At 44.0% G+C, this 19,446-nt stretch overlaps 1 protein-coding gene across 2 annotated transcripts in view; it reads left to right on the top strand.

Moving 5' to 3' along the window:
• The window catches only part of DLG2 (discs large MAGUK scaffold protein 2), a 2,047,541-nt gene that overhangs the window by 10,234 nt on the left and 2,017,861 nt on the right, over positions 1-19,446 (top strand). For both annotated transcript variants that reach the window (XM_073612834.1, XM_073612835.1), the window contains exon 2: positions 14,771-14,902. In XM_073612834.1, coding sequence (XP_073468935.1) covers positions 14,771-14,902 — 132 coding nt within the window. The remainder of the gene's footprint in view (positions 1-14,770; positions 14,903-19,446) is intronic.

Below are 19,446 nucleotides of genomic sequence, written 5' to 3'. Positions count from 1 at the left end.
ACTTTGATTGACAGATCACCCGTCACCGGGATTGGACGGGTTATCTGTCTATCAAAGTCCTGGGACCAGGAGAAGGGACTGTATCTGACAGTGAGCGGTGGGAAACACGGCAATTGAAATGAAAACTGTTATTGCTGTGTTCCCTGCGCTGTGCTCTGATCACCTGGGCGTCTTTCTCTCTCTCTTCCCCTCTGCGATCGCTGGGAGAAGGACTCCCATTCCACCCAGGCTGCCAGCGGTGCTCGCCCCCCACTCCCAGGCAGCCATATAGCTCGCCAGCCCTCAAAATCCACTCGCAAAATGCGAGCAGGCGATTGGATTTTTTGAGGGCTGCTGTATATATATATCAAATACACAGCCACTACCTAACAAACCTGCCTGCCTAATCTAGCTCAATCTCTCTATCTCCGTCCACTATAACACACTATAGGGGCGCTGAATAAGCAGCCTTATATAGTGTGGGGCGTGGACTTAGTCCCCCTGAGCCATGATTGGGCAAAGGCACCCTGCCTTTGGACAATTATGGGTCTCGCTGAGGAGTGTGCTGTGATTGGCCAAAGCATGCAGGTCAGGTGTATTCTTTGGCCAATCATCCTACAGCAATGCACTGCGGTCTTGCAGTGCATTATGGGGCGCTCAAATTTGCTGCGAATGCCCCATAAAATTCGCTGTTCGGCGAACTCGAAGCTCAGCCCTACTATTGACCATTGCACTTGTGCTAGATACTACTGACCCTGCACTCTGTGTTAGATACTACTACACTCTGAGTTACATACTCCTCCTGACTCCTACATTCTGTTACATACTACTGACCGTTAAACTGTGCATTACTTACGCCTGAAATCTGAACGCTGAGTTACTTACTACTGACCCCTGTACTCTGTTAGATACTAGTGAGTTCTGAACTCTTTGTTACATACCCCTGACCTCTACACTGTGTTTACTACTGACCTTTGCATTATTCCATACCCTTGCAAAAAAAAAACACGCTGCACCCTTGTGATCCCTGATCTCTTCCATGTAGTTCAGGTCTCTACCTTTCCGGGGTTGCCTACCCCTGGTCTACAGGATGTGTTGAGTGCAGGGAGAGAAAACATGAACAAAGTAAGGTTGAAAACTGTATTTTTGTAACAAAAAAAATATGTCTAACTTGTTTTATTGCGTTTTAAAACTTATTTAATCTCTTGTTAGAGTTGAGTTCTTCTTTAAAGTGTTAGTTCATCCTTACCAAAAAACTGTCTATGCAGATAAGGGGCACTTGTAGATAAAAACAAACTTTGTTTTGACCAAAGCAAAATAATGCCCCTGCTATAGGTGTGAGCCATTTACAGTGGGTAAAGAAAAGAATCACCCTCTTTAAAATAATTAAATTTTTTTGCTTTTCAGCCTTAAATGAAGACGGCACAGTTTTATTCAACTGTGTTTACTCAGTGCAAATTATAAATGACACCCAAGTGAAAGATATAACACTAACATTTCATACATACATAAAAACAGAATCACTGAGTTGGAAAAAGGATCACCCCCTTGTGTCAGTATTTTGTTGGACCACCTTTTGCTTTAATTACAGCCTTTAGTCTGTTGGGATATGTCTCCGCTAACTTTGCACAACTAGACTTTGCAGTATTGCCCTCTTTTTTGCAGAAGTACCCAAGTTCAGTTAAATGTGATGGTGACTGCAGTCTTCAAGTCTCTGACTGGGCCATGCACGGACATTCACCTTTTTCTCCTCCAACCACTGTGTGGTAATTTTTGCTGTGTGCTTTGGGTCATTATCATGTTGGAAGGTAAACCTTCTTCCCATCGACACCTTTCTGGCAGAGGGCAGAAGATTTTGATGGTATTTTGCCCCATCTAATTTTCTTATATCCTGACAAGTGCTCCAGTCCCTGCTGTAGAGAAACATCCCCATACCAGGATATTACCACCTCCATGTTTTACTGTAGGAATGATGTTATTTGGGTGGTGAGCTGTATTGCATTTCCTCCAGACATATCGTTTGGTGTTGAGGCCAAATGATTCTGGTGCGCAGTCATGTTGGAACAGGAAGGGGCCATCCCCAAACTGTTCCCACAAAGTTGGGAGCATGAAATTGTCCAAAACGTCTTGGTATGCTGATGCCTTAAGAGTTCCCTTCACTGGAACTAAGGGGCCAAGCCCAACCCCTGAAAAACAACCCCACACCATAATCCCCCCTCCACCAAATGATTTGGACCAGTGCACAAAGCAAGGTCCATAAAGACATGGATGAGCGAGTTTGGGGTGGAGGAACTTGACTGGCCTGCACAGAGTCCTGACCTCAACCCAATAGAAAATCTTTGGGATGAATTAGAGTGGAGACTGCGAGCCAGGCCGTCTCGTCCAACATCAGTGCCTGACCTCACAAATGCGCTTCTGGAAGAATGGTCAAACATTCCCATAGACACTCTCCTAAACCTTGTGGACAGCCTTCCCAGAAGAGTTGAAGCTGTTGGAGCTGCAAAGGGTGGGCCAACTCAATATTGAACCCTACGGACTAAGATGGGGCTGCCATTAAAGTTCATGTGCGTGTAAAGGCAAGTGTCCCAATACTTTTGGTAATATAGTGTATATTATAGATTAAGATGTATCCACTCCCTACTTGGAGTATACAGCTCTGGAGTGATTTCACATGTAGATGTAGCTGTAATGCAAAAAAAAAGAAGCAAGTGCATCTGGAAGCAAGACACTGCAATGGGAGCGAGCAAGCTGGAGCACGCAGAAAGGCCAAGCAGCATTGGGCAATTCCAACCCGGACAAGCTGAATTTCCATAGATTCCAAGCCAATGTTAATATACTTACTCAACCAGCGATAATTGGTAATATACCAATATGGCCTGGAAGCGGGTAGATTCTAATTGTTTCAGCCATAATAGCAAGATGGTATTTTAATGTATACGTACAATTAGGTACTCAGTTGGCTGTTCAAAAACTTCAAACAGAAAGATCCAGGATCCAGTCCCCACATACGTAGCATAAGAATATGAAGGGGGAACTGTCTGATCACAGACATGTCCCCGACATGCTTTGCCACTATGGTGTCCTTAGAGGGCTTGCTTCATATTCATGTTTTTAGCAATAAATATCTGACAGGGCTTCTATTCCTTTTATTCTAAATCAGGGGTCCCGAAACTGCTGCTGCAGGCCAAGTCTGTCCCACTGCAAGATTTTATCTGCCCCCCCTAATGTAAGAGGGGACTTTGATAAACGAAAGAACACTTGAGGGCACCCACCTAAGTGTAGCATTAGAAAGGCTTTAATGATTAAAACATAATAAACAATTCACAAAGCAAAATATGGCGCCTGTCATAAGCACATCCATCCACATGGGATCTGAACTGGGATGGCAGATCCCTCTATTCCAGGAAACAGCCTCATCAACGCTGGCCAGATGGAAGAAACCAGAAGGCAAGCTTGGAGCCAAGGACCAGGGAGCCAGGGATCATGGATGAGCACAGAGCTGGACCAGAAGTGACGACAGCCATTGCTGGAAGGGGAAAAGGGTGTGGCTACGCATTTCTGAGCCACTCAGGCTCCTTGCTCAAGTGCCCTAAAGAGGAGCTCCATTCGTTTTTGTGTTTATTAAAAGGAAAAACTGTAGCCGCTGACTTAATAAACAGACACTCACCTCTCGTAGGATGCAGCAATGCTCGCCCGAGCTGTCCCCTCCCTCCGTCTTCTGTCCCTGTCGCCGGCATTTCAACTATGGGCACCCGGCTATGACAACTTGCGGGGTGCCCACTGTGCATATGCGAGCCGCGCTGCACATTGTGAATGGTCCTGCAGTCTTCTGCAACCTGTGGCGTGTCCCAGATGACTGCGTGGAGGGAGGGGGAGAGGGGAAATTGGGTGGAGCTCCCCTTTAAGCAAGGGGGCTGGGTGGCTCGGAAAGGCGTAGCCACATCCTTTTGCTCTCTTTTGTTTGCCTTTTTGCATCAAAGGCCTTCCAATGCTACACTTAGGTGGGCACCCTCTGGTATTCTTTTCTTATCATTACAGAGAGCTCTTCAGTCTGTTTTGAAGTGCTGCCACAAGTGTATCAAGATTGTTCTTAATTTAAATTATTTCTCCTTACATTAACTTTTTGGAACTGTTCGTGCTCCTATAGTTTTCACCCTTGGGCCATTATTCATCCACACCAAAGAAATGTCTTAACAAAAAAAGAGGGTTTCACCATGTCAGATCAGTGTGTAGTTGCCACACCCCTAGTATTCTATCAAGAAAAAGGAATTCCCAACGAAGGAGGATTCCTTTTTCTTGAAAGAAATGTCTTGCTCCATTTTTTTTCTTTTCTTCTCTTTTCTTCCTGACTTTGATGAGAACTCTGATGTAGAGGGGGACTCTGGTGGGCCTATCATGTAATGGGGGTGTGACAGAAACATCCAGCACCCAGCTTGGGTTTATAGCTTCCTCCAGTCTGAACCTAGGAACCCGATATTATAGCTGAGCACCCAAGATCTAGACGACACTAGCTTAGATGCAAACTGGAACTTTATTGGAAACTCACACTGAATTTATATACCACACACAATATCAGGTAGGGCCTGATCACATTACCCCAACAATACAAACTGTAAACAGGAATTGAATCAATGTAGCTAAGGAACAGCCAACATACACATAAACAATGATCTAATTAAACCGTAAGCTAATGGTTTGTGTAGTGGATCGCCACGTTGATCTATCGAAAGCCGCGCGCTACGGGGGGGGGGGGGGGGGGGTCGTGCGAGTGGGGGGACCAGGTCTGCTTGCCGCCCCCCCAAAATTTTGACCACCAACCGCCACTGAGTTTGATAAGAAGGTAAGGTGGATGCAATATTAATCACCTCTCCAAGAGATCATCAGACAGACAGAAACAATAGGTGACTCACCTAACAATGGGACACACTTAACAAACAGTGATTCTTCCCCACCTCAGACTGTTCGGTGACAACAATGAGACAAACTGAGACAAACTCATACACTGTTCCAGCAGTCTGAAAAGGTGAACTTAATTTATCTTCATAGATTTCTTGAGGGATATTGTTGATAAATATTTCTGTCTCAAGTGGAGGGGTCTCTTCCACCCAGTCTGCAGGAGGGCCACCATATTTCCTCTGACCATTAAACAAGATTAATATTACAGCTTTCCATTCACTCCAGAAGGGAAGCTTTATTGTCCTTATTCATGGAAGCAATCCAAGCCTAGCTCTCAGCATCCCTCATATGGTTGTCCATCTTTAGAGAACGATCTGCTCTCTCCATGGGCCATAATCAGTGGGAAGGAGTCTTGGCCCTGGTCTCCTCCAAAAGCCCCTGTCCTGGTTGGGTCTTTCACAGGGGTCTTTCATGTAAATACAGGCTCTAATGTAAGAGGGGGCTCTGATATAAGGGTACTCTGATGTAAGAGGGGGGGCTAATATAAGGGGGGGGGGCTCTAATGAAGACTCTGATGTAAGAGGAGGCTCTGATGAAGACTCTGATGTAAAGGGAGACTCTGATGGGCTCAAGCTTGATTCGTTCATTTGAAAAACAATTTTTTTTTTCAGCCCGCAAAAATTTGTAAAACATATAATGTGGCCCTCATGTTGAAAAGCTTGGAGACCCCTGCTCTAAATAGATACACTTTAAAGCAAATCTCTTTGCTATAAACTTATAGGATACATGCATTTAAAAACAATTGATCAGAATTACATTCAAATTCTTTATTGGGTAAGGGCTATATCACACAAGCCATTCGGTCGTTGAAGTCAACTCAACAGGATGTCTATCATAACCACCTACCCATTTTAACCGCTTGATATCCGCACTATAGCCGAATGACGGCTACAGCGCGGATCTTAATTCCCGGGAATTCCCCTGTGCACGTGCCCTGCGCGCGCCCTGCAGGGCGCGCACCGAGCGTGATGTGATCACCGAGCCACTGAGACTCGGCTGATCACCGATCCAAGTAAGGGGCCGGTCCCGGCCCCTTACCATGTGATCAGCTTTCAGCCAATGACAGCTGATCACATGATCAAAACAAAAGCTCTGTGATCGTTTTTTTTTCTCCTCGTGCTGACAGTGCGAGGAGAAAAAAAAGCCGATCACCGGCTCGTTAGCAAGGAACATGGGTCCCGAAGAGGAGGAGGTAATAATGCCTCAATTGTGCCACAAGTAGCCCCTGCCAGTGCCACCTGACACATTGCCACCTGACAGTGCCCACAGTGCCCACCAGTGCCACGTATCAATGCCCATGAGTGCCAACTATCAATGCCCACAAGTGTCACCTATCAATGCCCACCAGTGGTGCCAATTATTGCCACCTAGCAGTGTTGCCTATCAATGTACCAGATCAGTGCCCATCACTGCCACCCATCAGTGCCCATCACTGCCACCCATCAGTGCCCATCACTGCCACCTATCAGTGCCCACCAGTGCCGCCTCATCAGGGTACATCAATGAAGGAGATAAATTACCCTTTTTAAAATTTTATAACAAAATATAAAAAAAAAAATTTATTTTTTTTTTAAATTCGGTCTTTTTACATTTTTTTAACAAAAAATAAAAACCACAGAGGTGATCAAATACCACCAAAAGAAAGCTCTATTTGTGGGGAAAAAATGATAAAAATTTCATTTGAGTACAGTGTTGTATGATCGCGCAATTGTCATTCAAAGTGCGTCAGCGCTGAAAGCTGAAAATTGGTCTGGATAGGAGGGGGTTTAAGTGCCCTGTAAGCAAGTGGTTAAATAAGTCACTCCCTCACTAGCCAGAGCAACGAATTGTCTCTTCCCCCACAGCGAAGGGAGATTCGGTGGCTTTCCAGGTGAATAGGAGACCGGTTCAAAAAGAAGGTTTTGGCTTTAACAGCCATAAAAATGGTCATGGTGTATTTTTTTGCAGTGCATGTGTTGGAGCTGTAACACAGTTGGTTTATAGACCTGTGTTGAGATGCCATTTAAAGTGAACCACTAAGGCATGCATGGCACGTTACCCAAGTTTACCGAAATGCGATAGTGTGAACAAACCCTGAAGCCTCGTACACACGATCGGATTGTTGGCCAACAAAACCGTGGAATTTTTTCCGAAGGGCGTTGGCCCAAACTTGTCTTGCATACACACGGCACATAATTGTTGGCCAACAATCACGAATGTAGTGACGTACTACGCGGTTTATCAGCTCTTTCGTGCCACCCTTTGGGCTCCTTCTGCTAATTTCATGTTAGTAGAAGTTTGGTGAGTGTTGATTCGCTCTTTTCTTTTCGCGCTTTTCATGTAGCGCTTTTGAGTTTGCGCTTTTCATTTCGTAATTTTCAGTTTGCGCTTTTCATTTCATGCTTTTCAGTTTGTTTCTGAACGGCCATTCGTCAACCAGCCATGTTGTGGAATCGGAGGAGATAACGCGTTATTTATTATTGGCCTTGGAGTTATTGCTTTGACATTATTTTTTTGGTTGAATAATAATGATTTGATTTGGTATATTTTCTATATTTTTGGATGCATAGAATGTACTTTGTGGTTAAGTTCTATTGGCAGATATCATGTCTAATTTTATTTGTTTTCTTTTTTTAATGCACAATAAAAAATTGTGGAGAATAATACTTGGCTATGTGTTTTACTTCAAATGACAGTTTGGGAGTCGGCAGTTACATTTTAAAAAATACAATGTAAAATTGACAAGGGACACCAATATAGTTGTATCTTTGATCTTAAAAATAAAAACTACGGGATAATGGTGTTGTGGTAACTTGCCCAAATAAAAAAAAAAAAAAAAAAAAAAAAAGCACAATAATATTATTCTTGATATCAAAAAAAGCCTTTGAAAACTTGTTTGCAATAACTCCATCAGTATCACCAGCAAAGCAGCTTCATTATTATCCTATTAAAGAAGAAGAGAATTGTGCGCTGCATTTCGAGATCTCATAATTTGCTGCGTCACGAATGTTAATTCTCCGTTACGAACGCTAGTTTACAAGACCGACCGCTTCTGGCGTGTCCTTGCTTCCGAGCATGCGTGTTTGTACTTTGGACTTTTGTCCGACGGACTTGTGTACACACACTCGGAAAATCCGACAACAGACATTTGTCCGCGGAAAATTTTAAAACATGCAATCCAACATTTGTCTGCGGAAAAACCGACAACAATTGGAGCATACACACGGTCGGATTTTCCGCCAACAGCCTGTCATCACACATTTCCCGTCGGAAAATCTGATCGTGTGTACTTGGCTTTAGAGTAAGCAAAAGCATAAATTCTAATATAGAACTGGTTGGCCTCTTTGGCACCAGGGGTGGGTGAGGAGAAAGAACCTATTCACCATTGCTAAGGGGTTCAGGTGTCATAGGTAAGCCAGTTGTAAATCAGCACTTATGTAAAGAGACTTTTTCACTTAGCTGTTCCAGGACATCAACATCAATAAAGTCCAGTTTTAGGGTGAGCTGGGGGTTACATTAGTGTTAGCTTAATACCGAATTGAATTTTCAGTTTAAATTAGCTATATACATTTCAGGTGCAAAAAAGTGTTTAATGCCTTACAATTAATTTTCTTATTAAAGCAGCCACAGTCTGAGTAAAAAAAGTCTGTCCCCTGCCAGCATTCTGTAGAGTGCAAAGGCTTATCATGCCTCCTCGAGTCAATCAGCGGGGACTTGGGAGCATGAGCTTTGCTGATTGCAGAGCTTTAAGTCTGACTCGGGACCTATGCAATGAGACCACTGCTTCCCAATAGAAAGCAAGGGTTCTTCTCTGCAGCTGCTGGCAGGAGAACAGCTTTTCTACTCAGACTGTAGCTGTTTAAAAAAAAAAAACTGTAATGCCGCATACACGCGGTCGGACTTTTCGTCTACAAAAGTCCGACGGACGCCGATGGACCAAAGCCGGCTGACAATCCGATCGTGTGTGGGCTTCCCCGGACTTTCAGCGGACTTTTCCAGCCGCAAATCTGACGGACTTTAGATTTGAAACATGCTTCAAATCTTTACGTCGTAACTCCGCCGGACCCAGAAATCCGCTCGTCTGTATGCTAGTCCGACGGACAAAAACCAACGCTAGGGCAGCTATTGGCTACTGGCTATCAACTTCCTTATTTTAGTCCGGTGTACGTCATCACGTACGAATCCGTCGGACTTTTGTGCGATCGTATGTAGGCAAGTCCGTTCGTTAGAAAGTCTGCCGCAAGTCCGCCAAAAGTCCGTCGAAAGTCTGTCGGACGGGCTGTCGGACTTTTGTAGCCGAAAAGTCCGACCGTGTGTACGCGGCATAAAGCATTGATCACCTTTTGTTTTGATAAAGCTAAAATGAATTTAACCGATTTAAACGTAAAGCTCAATTGGGCTTTATGGGCTAAGGTTAGTGGGAAGAATGAATTAAGGTAAACCTGTCATGAAAGAAACATGACAAATCTGCCATTGCTGACTGTTCATTTAAAAATGCTAGTCTCCTGGCTGTTATGCTGAACTTTTAGCTTCCAAACTTTCTGCAAGCCTGACCTGTAACAAAGATGAAAATCACAAAAGTTGGAGTTCAGTCAGACCCAGTGGCGGCCAGTGATCATTTTTTTTGGAGGGGGGGGGGTGTGGCAAACAGTTGCAGCACACTGCCCCCCCCCCCCCCTCTGGTCGGTTGGGTCTGGAGCACTTACCCCATCTATGGTGGACAGTGCTTCACCTGGGCTTCACTGGCGGCTTCCCCTGCTCGGTGGCAGCTTCCCCTTCCCCTGCTCTCCTTGAGCATAACAGCAGCGGCGGTTTTCGTTTCCTCCCTCCTCCTCGGCCGCCAATCGGGACTCTTTTCTTTTCGGCCAATCGGAAAACGGGTCTTAGACCCGCTTCTGATTGGCCGGATTAAGGATCAGTGTTTCATTAGCGAATGTTCATTCGCTGTTGTAACACCTGGGTGGGCTAGTAGCGCAATTCTCTGCAACCCAAGCCCACCCTATTTTGAAGCCTATTAGAGCCTCTGGCTCTAATTAGGTGCCCTAAAAAACCACCCCCTGCCACTGTAATTCATGCGCCAGCATCCTGAAAGGGGCCAGACGCATGAATAGTGGGTGGCGGCCGTGGACAGAGGGGGCAGCGCCGGGCGCCCCTAATGGATGGGCCACCACTGGTCAGACCTCCTTTTCCGCATACATGTTCCAAGGCAGTGATTTAAAGCAGTGGTTCTCAACCTCAGTCTTCAAGTACCTCCAACGGGCCATGTTTTGGGAACTTCCCTTAGAATAAATAGCTCTTATCAATACCATGTCATTGATATTGATTTAAAGCAGCTGTGCAAAGTAAAGAAAAACCTGATAACATGGCCCGTTGGGGGTACTTGAGGACTGAGGTTGAGAACCACTGATTTTAAAGAACTGATGAAAGGCAGTCAGCGTGGCAGCCAGGCAACTAGCATTTTCATATTGAAAAGTCAGCAATAACAGCCTACCTGTTTCTCTCAAGACATGTGCACTTTAAAGCGATCTTCCCCGTAGTCTAAATCTCCTTACAAATGGGCCTTATGCAAAACTGTCCTGGGCTGAATCCTTGTAGTTCCTGCACTGAGATCTGACAGTGTCCACTGAAACAAAATGATTGCAGACAATAAATTTCTCCTAACAATCTAGTTTAAAATTCTGAAACTGATCTCCAGCTCCTTCAGAAATGCTCCACAAACACCCATCTACAGAAGGCTTCTGTTCAAATGTTTACAAGAGACCTGATAACAGACTTGTTGGGATAGATGAATAACATTTTGGAATATCTGATATATTTACCTTCCCTGGAGAAAATGCTGTCCAAAGGTCCTTCAGTGCTGCGCTTATATTTGAAGGGCTTCTGAAAGGAGATCAGTCAAACTAAACTTAGATCCTCACCATAATAAGGGATCACATGAAGGAACCTCAAGAGGCATTTTCTCCAGGAAAGGTCAATATGTTATCCCTTCTGTTCTATCTGTATTTATTTTCCTAGCAGACCACACGTACTTGAGTGCACATCCACTTTAATGAAGTCCGGTATTTATACAGCGAGACCTGGATGATCCTCAAGAAAGACTCATCTACCCTCACCCTCAGCACATGGCTTTGCTCATCTTGACTTTACCAACTGGCTCCCTTTTTCTTTCTTCACCACCTGGAATATGTCTTCTACCTTCACCACCTGGCTATGCTCATCTTACCTTCACCACCTTGCTCCCTTCCTCATTCTTCACCACCTGTATATCTCTTCTACCTTCACCACCTGTCCACCATCCTCTACCTTCACCACCTGTCCACCATCCTCTACCTTACCACTTGTCCACCATCCTCTACCTTCACCACCTGGCTACCCTCCTCTACCTCCACCACCTGGCTACACTCCTCTACCTTTAACACTCTATCTCACTATCTGGCACCCCTTCTCTACCTTCATCAACTGGCCACGCTCCACTACTCCCACTACCTGGCCACCCCTCTCTACCCTCTTCTGTCCTTACAACTTGGCTACCCTCCTCTACCCTCACTATCTGACACCCCTTCCATAAACTCATCACCTGGCCACCCCCTCTACCCATACTACCTAGCCACTCTCATCTACCTTAACCATCTGGTTACCCTCCTCTACCATTACCACCTGGCTACCCTCCTCTGCCCTCACAACCTGGCCACCCTCCTCTATCTTACCACCTGCCTATCCCCTTCTACCATCACTGCTTGGCACCCCTTCTCTACCCTCATCACCTAGCCACCCTCCTCTACCCTTAACACCTGGCCACCCTCCTCCACCTTTACCACCTGGCTACCCTTCTTTTGACATTTTGTTGTTGTAGGCCTACTTCAAGAGCTACGGCCACTGAACTATATTCTACACCCACCTGTCACTGCATTACTATTGTGTGTTTTAATAATGTAGAGGCTGCAGATGGTACCACAATGTGCAACAGAGAGCCAGCCATCCAACACAGCTGAACATCAAATGAAGAAGATACTTTGGTGGCCTTAGGTCTTGAAGGCAGAAAAGATCTGAGGTACCACATTCTGGAGAGAGGTAAGCATCATATAACTTATTTTGCAGGCAATTTTTTTAAGACATTTTTTGGATTGACAGTGTTCCTTTAAGTGCTACCTGTCACTTTAAGTAAACTATTAGCTATTCCTATTTTTTTTTCAATTGGCTGACCACAGTCAAGGGGAAAAAAATGATCAATTCAACCGATAGGTAAAAGAAGCAATTATGTGATTAAATTTAGACTGTGTAAAATCTAACCTTAAAAAAAGTTTTAAAAGAGTCAGCACTCCCATTAAAGTTGAACTTCAGGCAAAATTCACTAAAATAAAGACTATGCTTTCATTATAGGATACATACACTATAATACCAGAAGTATTGGGACACCTGCCTGTCAGGCGTCCCAAAACTTTGGTAATATAATGTATATTATTATTAAGATATTATTATTAGTCCCATCATTCATCCCATAATACACAAGTATTAACCTGCTGATCCTACCAGTGCTGCTGTTATCTCCTTATTTCCTATTGGGGGGCCAACAACACTATGCTACTACTGCAGGATTTGAAGCGTCGTTGGCCCCCTGATCTGTGTCTTCCCATTCATCTATTCAGTGGCATCATTCTGCCACTGCATTCTGGTGTTGTTGGCCAAAGACAGTGAGTAGGCAGAAGTCCTAGCAAGGTATTGGGGGTCATGTGACCACATAAATAAGTTATATGGAAACGACATTTATAGGGAAAAAAAGGTTGCTAAATAGGGTTAATTATACAGGACTACTTTACATGTGTTTGATGGCGTTATGCTTATAGCAAATGCTTTATAAATACCTGCTGTACATACTGCTCTTTATATGACTAGCCTTTATTATCTGACACCTGTATGAAAAAAAACCTTCCTGGAGTTATTATAATTGCATGGGCAAAGCACTGGTTCATTTTTAAGCCCAGTTCCATGTTTTCTAAAGGCCATGTCTCACTGGTGTCACCAGAATTGACCAGTGTCACCAATGACTGACAGGTGTTCTAATACCTCTCCACTCTATCCAACATTAAAAACTCTTCCTTGCACATAACACATTGGGCACAATTTTATTAGCCTTTTTGGAGAACTTGAAGTACACAAATATTGTCAAAAGTATATCATCCCAGTCCTAGTCCGTAGGGTTCAATATTGAGTTGGCCCACCCTTTGCAGCTATAACAGCTTCAACTCTTCTGGGAAGGCCGTCCACAAAGTTTAGGGGTGTATCTATGGGAATGTTTGACCATTCTTCCAGAAGCTCATTTGTGAGGTCAGGCACTGATGTTGGACCAGAAGGCCTGGCTTACAGCTTCCGCTCTAATTCATCCCAAAGATGTTTTGTCAGGTTGAGGTCAGGACTCTATGCAGGCCAGTCAAGTTCTTCCTCAAAATCACTTGAAATGGCACCAACAATAGAGACTACAAAAAAGAAAACACCTCAAACTCCTGGACACAAGAATGAGAGGAAGAAAAAGCATGTTCCGGCCCCTTGATGCAAAACACCTTCTCTCCTATACTCAACACTGGGCTTCTCATCTAGGCTCAGACCTCGAGGATGGCAAATGGACTCACATATGGGCCACCACAAGTATCATGCTCATTCAATGTTCTGGCAATAGAGACCAATTGCAAGGTCCCTACATGCTGGTATATGGTGCCTGTTAAAATCACCCATTATGTGCCTGGTTACTCGCCCCTGTGCTTCTGTGGCTGTGACCAGTTGGGAACCTTCTTCCATATCTGGTGTACTTGTCATTTGGTACAGCAGTTCTGCATGGATGTCCTTCAAATGCCCACTATGTTGCTATGTTCTAGAATAATGCCGCAAGCTAAACATGCTCTCCTTAGATCAGGCACCGGATATCTTTATGGTTCAATTTAAATAGATAGTCCATGTTCTCACAGCTGCGAAGCAGAATAGGTGTGAAGGACTGCTACTCTTTTATAGAGGAAAATAGATCTAAGAAAAGGAAGGAAACGCATGGGTATTTAGCAGTTTGTCTGCTTTGAACGATTATTATAATCTTTAGAATTTATTTGGGTAATTAATAACAGATAGGGGTTGCTAGGGGTTCCTTCAGCTATGGCTGATGGACCTCCCATCTGATGGTTCCTGCATAGTTCTTGGAACCACTTGCCAAAACCAGCAGAATGACACCAGTGATCTTTATAGCCTTCTGTAAGGATGACCCTCTGACCACCAGTATAAGGGTGGCATTCTTTCTTCTGACCACAAATGAGAAGGTCATTTTCCCCATTGACCTCTAATAAATTGGATTTAGTTTGTGTTCTCGAAGACCTGAAAAATATTTTTTTAGGTTCTGTTGGAGTGAAAAGGTTGAGAAAGATTGCATTAGATGGTAAATACATGGATAGGTACAGTTAGTAATCTCCGATATGAATCAGAGCAATCAATGCATTCAACGACAGCAGTGAAAAGCACAGCAAAGGATTAGAGACGCTCCAAGGTTTATATGGGTTTTATTCCTCCAACAGTCAAGGCTTCCCTTTATAATCAACCGCAGAACAATCCCCTCTATAAATATATTACAAAGCTTCATTTGGTTCTGTGTTTCCTAGTGATGATGATTAGCAGAACTGTATTTTTTTTCCCTTTGATCATATTGTGGAATATCAACATTTATTCATCTTTTTTTTTTTTTTAACAGGTGCTACAAGACAGCATGTTGTGTCTGTATTTTATTACAGGAGCATAAAGCTTTTGCTTGTATAGCTTCAGCTACAATGGTTACTGCTAATGAATTGTTATAATTGTGTCCCCTGTGCTCCTTTTCGTACAGATACTGAGCGAGCGTTGTCACTACTAGAGGATTACTGCAGCAAGTTACATGACCCAAGTGAGAGGCAGCTACGCCTGGCCATTGAGAAGGTCATCTCTATGTTCAAAAGCCACTTATTCCAAGCATTGATAGGTAGGTACCTTCTATGGTTCCTGTACACTACTGCACAGATATTCCCAACCTTTGTGGAGAAGCCGAAGGAAATGTCCAGCTGCTTTATAAAGTTTGTTTGATAGTTTTTTTTTATGTGTTAAAGTGTATGTAAACCCTGAGGCCTGAGCTTTGCCCAGCTCCTCCCAAAATTCAGAAATTCGAAAATTCAGAAATTTGAAAATCCGAAATTCGAAAATGAGAAGATCCGAACGAAAATTCGGAAATCTGAAAATTCAAAGATCCAAAAATTCGAAAATCCGAAATAATAACTAACTAACTAATAATAACTGACTATTAAATTATAGGTATTAGAATTTCCTTTCAAATTTGGCTGTTGGTAAACGTAACGGATACGAATTTACCTGAAGTTCCAAATTATCTGAAATAGCAAATGACGCATCTAAACGAATGGAACGTTACCAAAATAATAATAATAAATAATAATAAAAAGTTTATTTTATACCCTGTTTCCCCTAAAATAAGACCTAGCGTGATTGTCAATGATGGCTGCAATATAAGCCCTACCCTGCGCTGTTTCCCCAAAAATAAGCCCTACCCTGAAAATAAGACCTATAAGGACTTTAACTAGGGCCTATTTTGGGGGTAGGGCTTATATTGCAGCCATCATCGACAATCACACTAGGTCTTATTTTCGGGGAAACAGGGAAGCTCATGCTATGAATGAATCTATCCACGGCCACCCCCTATTCATGCGTCCGGGCCCCTTCCAGGACGCGGGGCACATGAATTACAGCACCTGATTAGAGCCATAGGCTCTAATAGGCTTCAGAATAGGGTGAGCTCGTGGCGCAGAGCATTGTGCCATGAGCCCACCCAGGTGTTACAACAGCGAATGAATATTCGCTATTGAAACACTGATCCTCAATCCGACCATTTAGAAGCAGGTCTGAGACCCGTTTTCGGATTGGCCAAAAAAGAGAAGAGTCCCAACTGGCCGCCGAGAAGGAGGAAGGAAATGGAAGCTGCTGCAATGCCCGCGGAGAGCAGGGGAAGGGAAAGCCGTCGCTGAACAAAGAAAGCTGCCGGTGAAACCTTGGAGAAGCGCTACCCACCATAGGTGACGTAAGTGCTCTAGACCCAATTGACGGGGGGGGGGTGGAGGACGAGTTTTGTTACTGTTTGCCGACCCCCGAAACAAATTACCACCAGCCGCCACTGCTTGTAAGCTACTTAATGATTGGTTCCTATGGATTCATGCTGTGCAGGTGCTCACAGGAAGCTAATATGACTAAGCTCTGGGGGGGCGGAGTGAAACGCGTTGGTGACGTGGCCTGGTGGGAGCCCAGGCTGAGGTTGTCTCTCTCATACCATCATAGGACTCCATGGATGTGCGGCAGCAGGGATCTTCCATCTCTTCCTTCTAGGAAGCTAATATAAAGGTGGGGTTCAGGTTATACTTCTATTATTTAAAGCACATTCCATGATATCTTTTGCACACATTATACTATGAAAAGATCAGTGGACTTTTAGTGTGGTCTTTTTTTTATCTCCCTCCTTTCCCTGAATATTTTCCATATAGTTCTTATTTCCCTTTGACACCTCTGTCTGGAGATCCCTACTGTGCGGCCTGCCTGGTGCCACTAAGACTCTGCCAAATTTTTGGAAAATCCTCGCTGTGCTGTCCTCGTTTTATCATTCACTTCATTGGTATCTGTCAGCCTGCCGTTGAAGCCAATGGAGACTGTGGGGGGGTCTATGTACCACTAGAGCATTGAGGACTTCTGAAGATAAAACCACTAATAAGAAATGTTTCTTAGGCCTCATGCACACGGACGTTTTTACAGCCGCTTTTTTGAGCGTTTTTTGCAGCTTAAAAACGCCTGTCTATGTTAGTCTATGGCTTCATGCCCACCTAGGCGTTTTTGAGCTGCAAATGGCATAGGCGTTTTTAATCTGGAAAAAAAAAACAGGACCAGTGGGTTCTGAGAGATGTTTTTCAGCTGTAAAAACGCTCTAACGCTGATAAACGCTCAAAAACGCTTAAAAACGTCGCTCACCAACGTTTTTTAACGTTTTTGTTCCATTGAAGAAAAAAAAAATTTGAAAAAAAAAACCCGCTAATAAACGCTAAAAAACGCTATTGCAAAAACGTTGAAAAAAGCTGAAAAAATTTAAAAAAAAATCACTGCAAAGCTACTGGCGTTTTCATAACATTATTTTAACATCCCGTGTGCATGAGGCCTTATAGTTTAAGTTGCGGTAACACATAGGGGTGCATTTATAAATGAGCTCTGTGACGAGCTTCTCATTTTTCACTGTGATTCAACACAAAGCCCAACTCTACCAAAAGCGCACCCGTGTCAGGTGAAAGCATTCCCTGCAGGAGAGGTAAGATTATACAAATAAAAGCTGGACAACGCAGGCCTAAATGGAGGTTGCATTGGTGAAAGTTATGCTCTTCTATTGACTTTTTGTTTTTAAATAATTCATAAATCATTTAGGTACTGTCATTTTTTTATCACTAAATTTATAAATGTTTTCACGCAACTTTCACCCAAGGTTCACTCAGTTTTGGTACCTGGCAGCTTCCTCTGTGTTACTTCCTATAGACTTCCTATATAATAAAAGAATCCAGGGAATAAAATGGCATTCTTCTGTACACCTTAGTTTTAGGCCCCTTTCACACTGGGGCGGGGGCGGCGTCGGCGGTAAAGCGCTGCTATTTTTAGCGGCGCTTTACCATCGTATTTGCAGGGGTATTCGGCTGCAGCAGCGCTTTGCGGGTGGTTTTAACCCTTTTTCTGGCTGCTCGTAGGGGTTAAGAGCACCCCGCTAGCGGGCGAAAAAGGGTTAAAACCACCCGCAAAGCACTGCTGCAGCAGCGCTATGCCGGCGGTATAGCCGCGCTGCCCATTGAGGAGCGGTGGAGGAGCGTTATACACACCGCTCCAAAGATGCTGCTAGCAGGACTTTTTTTACGGTCCTGCCAGCGCACCGCACCAGTGTGAAAGCCCTCTGTATGCTGGGTTGGGGGAGGGGGGGCGTTGGTGGGCTTGCATGGAAAAGAGAGATCAGGTTGGAAGTAACCAGTCCTCAGTAGCAGCCGAAAAAAACATGAAAGCAAGCAGTAGGCGGGGCAGTGACACAGCAGAACAGCAATCTCTGAAAAGTAAAGCGCTGTTCTTATGCTGTGTAGCCAATCGCTGTATTAGCTGGTGTATGACAAAGGTGTATGTATACTTCGCAATTTTGGAAAGGGTCCTTTAGATTTCTTTTAGCTGTATATCAGTTTGATTTCTAGTTGTCCTTTAAACTAGCTGTGCATGTGAAAATACAGAAAACAGAACAGGGAGTATTTCGGTTTTATATATATATATATCCATACACCTGCATGTACTGCTTATCTGGACTTTTCTTGCTGCTTTGCGTATTGAGGACAGTCCCTGAATGTTTTATCTTTATAATGCGCTGGTAGCAAAAATCCGAGGATGGCACCTGTGCCAGGGAAACAGATGCACCTCCGAGCCGGCCATGGCATTTACCCGCACGTCAGGGCTGTACCGGGCACGGCAGCAGATGCTCCAACGGCAGAAACCTCTCTATTTTATTTTCATTATCGTATTTATGTTACTGCCGGTAACTGCGAGCCTGTACCGTCAGGCCAAGGTCTACAAAGCGTGCGGGATGTGGAAAATCCTGCGGTTTGTAAATTCTGTAGTTGCCTATTGCAAAATATGCGTCATAATAAATAATGGATAGGGTGAGCCGATGGGTAATTGGCAGCACCACATCCCCGCATTTATAAGAGTATAAGGAATTCCTTTTATAAGGGACTTAACCAGATCGGGGGTAAAGGGCCAATCACAGCGGCCCTTTACCGTGTGATCAGCCGTGTTCACATGTAAACAGACTTATTTAAATTTTATATTTATATAGCTTTTAGGCTACTGAAAGGTCAAATTTGCTTTTTAAACTTCATTTATAGTAATAGATAATAGATTTTTTTTTTTAAGCAAAAGCCCTATTACAACCAGCAGTCAGCTATAAATGAAGTTAAAAAAAAAAAAAAAGAATTTGATCTTTCAGTAGCTAAAAATCTAAATAAATATAAAATGAAAATAAAATGATAAATGTTTGTAAATGTAAATTGTATGAAATTGTAAATATAAAACTATATTTTTATGGATGACTCCAGGCCTTAAAGCCCCGGCCGCTGCCGCGGCTGTCCGAGTTTCCGCACGCTGAATCACGACTCGCTATTGACTGACTGTCAGTCTGTCAGGTGACGTCACGTGAGACGGCCGCAGCTGTTGCTTATGGGAGTTGTAGTCCGCGGCGGCGGCTGCGTGCTCAAGCTTCCTGCTCCCGGGTGGTGGAGTCAGTCACTCTGAGGAGAGCAGCGCAGCCAGCCTACCGTGTGCTACAACTCCCATCGCCGCCGCGCCACGGTCGGATATTTTGCCTGCCTCTGCCACAGGAAACGGTAGGTAAATCAAGAAATAAAGGAGTTGTTTTATTGGGCAAATAGTGTGGCAGTGGCAAGAGTGGGTAAATTACAAAAA

This window comes from Aquarana catesbeiana, linkage group LG02 (assembly GCF_042186555.1).
Source record: "Aquarana catesbeiana isolate 2022-GZ linkage group LG02, ASM4218655v1, whole genome shotgun sequence".
Lineage (NCBI taxonomy): Eukaryota > Metazoa > Chordata > Amphibia > Anura > Ranidae > Aquarana > Aquarana catesbeiana.
The sequence above is the reverse complement of the archived record's forward strand: the minus strand, read 5'-3'. Positions and strand labels throughout refer to the sequence as shown.